Source organism: Fopius arisanus, unplaced genomic scaffold (assembly GCF_000806365.1).
Source record: "Fopius arisanus strain USDA-PBARC FA_bdor unplaced genomic scaffold, ASM80636v1 scaffold00018, whole genome shotgun sequence".
Taxonomy (NCBI): domain Eukaryota; kingdom Metazoa; phylum Arthropoda; class Insecta; order Hymenoptera; family Braconidae; genus Fopius; species Fopius arisanus.
Window position 1 is genome coordinate 642,559 of NW_011887757.1, and position 2,375 is coordinate 644,933.

Sequence of the window (2,375 nt, forward strand, 5' to 3'; positions counted from 1 at the left end):
ATAAACAATCTCGTAAATTACGATTTTAAAATGATAATTCATCTTTCAGTAATCATTTATGATCTCAATCTAGGAAAATATGGGATTCAAGGATTGAGATCGTAAATCACACGATTGATTTCATAACTTACGATTTTTGAATACCATAAATTATATTTTGAAACTCGTGTTGCAATATATTTTAATGAACTAATTAATTAATATCTATTAATTTTGCGTACCTACCGAGTGCTCCTCAGGTTCGAACCTGTCATCTTTTCATGGTATCACCTCCCGACCTCGTATAAAATTTAAAAAAAAGTAAAAATCTCTGAGCAACGTACGCAACAGATAAATAATCTCTATAAATAATAATGGATTGATAAAAAACATCCACCGGATATGGAATTGGACATAAACCTTTTGATTGTTACTCCCATATTTAATATCAATTACGGTACATTGAAGGCTCTGGTAGGAACATGCATGATGAATCCTCACATTTCAAAAATTCAAAAATTACAAACTATTTCTTTGTTAAATACATCAGCATTTGTTTCCTTCTCAACACAACACCCATATTCAACAAATAGAATGTTATTCTCCAATTATCTTCATTGTAATTCAAATATCGGGATATGCTCAACAGTTAAAGACATCGCGGAAGGTGTTTGATAATTTATTGAGTTGGACGAGTCAGGACGGATGTCTTCCTCTAGAATTATTCCATTAATATTGGGCCGGTCATTAGGCGATGACAATCTACCATCAACCATCTGCTGCTTGTTAATCACGGATTGCTTCAAGGGTCGTGCCCTCACGCGGCAGAAGGTTAAGTGAGATCGTATTGAAATTGATAAATTAAGCAGTTCAAATAGAACGCCTCCACTGAAAAATATTGTAGAATATGAGAAAGAAATCAGTGGCGAAGCAGTAAAACGATTCGTGTCGATTTTGGTCGGAAATGTATCTCTCGCAGGAATACAATTTTTGTCAGAATAGAATGACTGAGCTGCTACTCTAATCCCAAACGAGCTAGGTCAACATAAACCGAGGAAGGATCATCTGGGAAACGAGTTAAATCAACACAGCTCTCCGAAATAAAAACAACAAGAGAAATTTCGAGTTTTCGACTTGAAAGATTCTTCTGCTTCGCCCCTGAAATAGTCGCAGGAAGCCCAGGGAGCATTGCTCACAAGGAAATATCCAAGTCTTCAGGTCACCATGTCCTTTAGTTGACGTTGAGGCTTCCTTTATCTAAAGAAATTAATCCGACGCCCTCTCAACCGGAGAAAGGAGTGATTCTTTGAAAGGACTTGTGGTTATCCTTTGATAGAAGTGACTGGTGACCAGAGAAGACCAGATTCTCCTCATCTCACACTTTCCTTCAACGTAGCTCTCCGATAACAATTACCCATTCGACTCCATGAACTTCTCGAACAACTAACTAAGAAAACACCAGAGCAGATCGAGATGTTCGTCCTCAAAATCTGACAGCAACCCATTCTTAATTTATCTAGATTTAATCTGATGCAACAACACTGGGAAGCAGCTTCATAGGCAACACCCGCTTTTGCTCGATTCCGTATCTTCTGATAGCATCCAATCGTTTGTTTCAGCACGATATTTCTGATGATAGAAATTCTCTTCACATTATTTCAATGAAGATCGATAATGTGGTAGATTATGCACGATTATGTCAGTTTACTACTTTGTCATCCATGAAATTATTGTCAATGCTATAAAGAGCCGGCTCTAATTGACATATTCGATATGAAATAGTTTGTGAGTATTATTTCTATCCAAGTTATCGATAAATCGATAAGTTATCGATCATCAATTGCCATGGAGTAACTGAATTGTTGAGGACAATAAACGCGAGCAGATTGACAGATCTAGATCCACATCATGTGATTGCAACGAGTCTCAATTACGAATAATGGATTACATTACACTAGTGACAGTGATTCCGTATCTTTGCTCTGTGTTTCATCGAGATTGTGCAGCCAATTGAATATCATCATGTTTCTTTCATACTTCGTCAATTGCTTTCCACGTTCTCTCTCCACGTCATTGACTGTCAGCGGATGATCACAAGGTTTGCACATGGGTATTGTTGCTCCTGACAGAATTGGCACTGCTCCTGGCACAACAAGAGTTGCACTAGGTGCTGTTTGAGCGGCGGATGCTGCTGCTTCAAGCCTGTCAAGATTGAATTCGCTCTGCGACAGGCGCTCCAGAGCGCGGTACGTTGTTAGCAACCTTCAACAAAGAGAAAATAAATTTTCTGTCCCAGATTATTGAATTGATATTATAAAATGATGCAGTAATGGTATGGCATCATCTAATTATGTTGGAATTATGAGCCTGCACTGTACCCGTTTTGGAATACGAAT

At 37.9% G+C, this 2,375-nt stretch overlaps 1 protein-coding gene across 1 annotated transcript in view; it reads right to left on the reverse strand.

Moving 5' to 3' along the window:
* Positions 1–184: 184 nt before the first annotated feature.
* The window catches only part of LOC105263982 (uncharacterized), a gene marked incomplete in the record, with an annotated part of 5,912 nt that continues 3,721 nt past the window's right edge, over positions 185–2,375 (reverse strand). Inside the window, 1 exon segment of the mRNA XM_011300526.1 lies at positions 185–2,241. Within this exon segment, the coding sequence (XP_011298828.1) occupies positions 1,929–2,241 (313 nt within the window).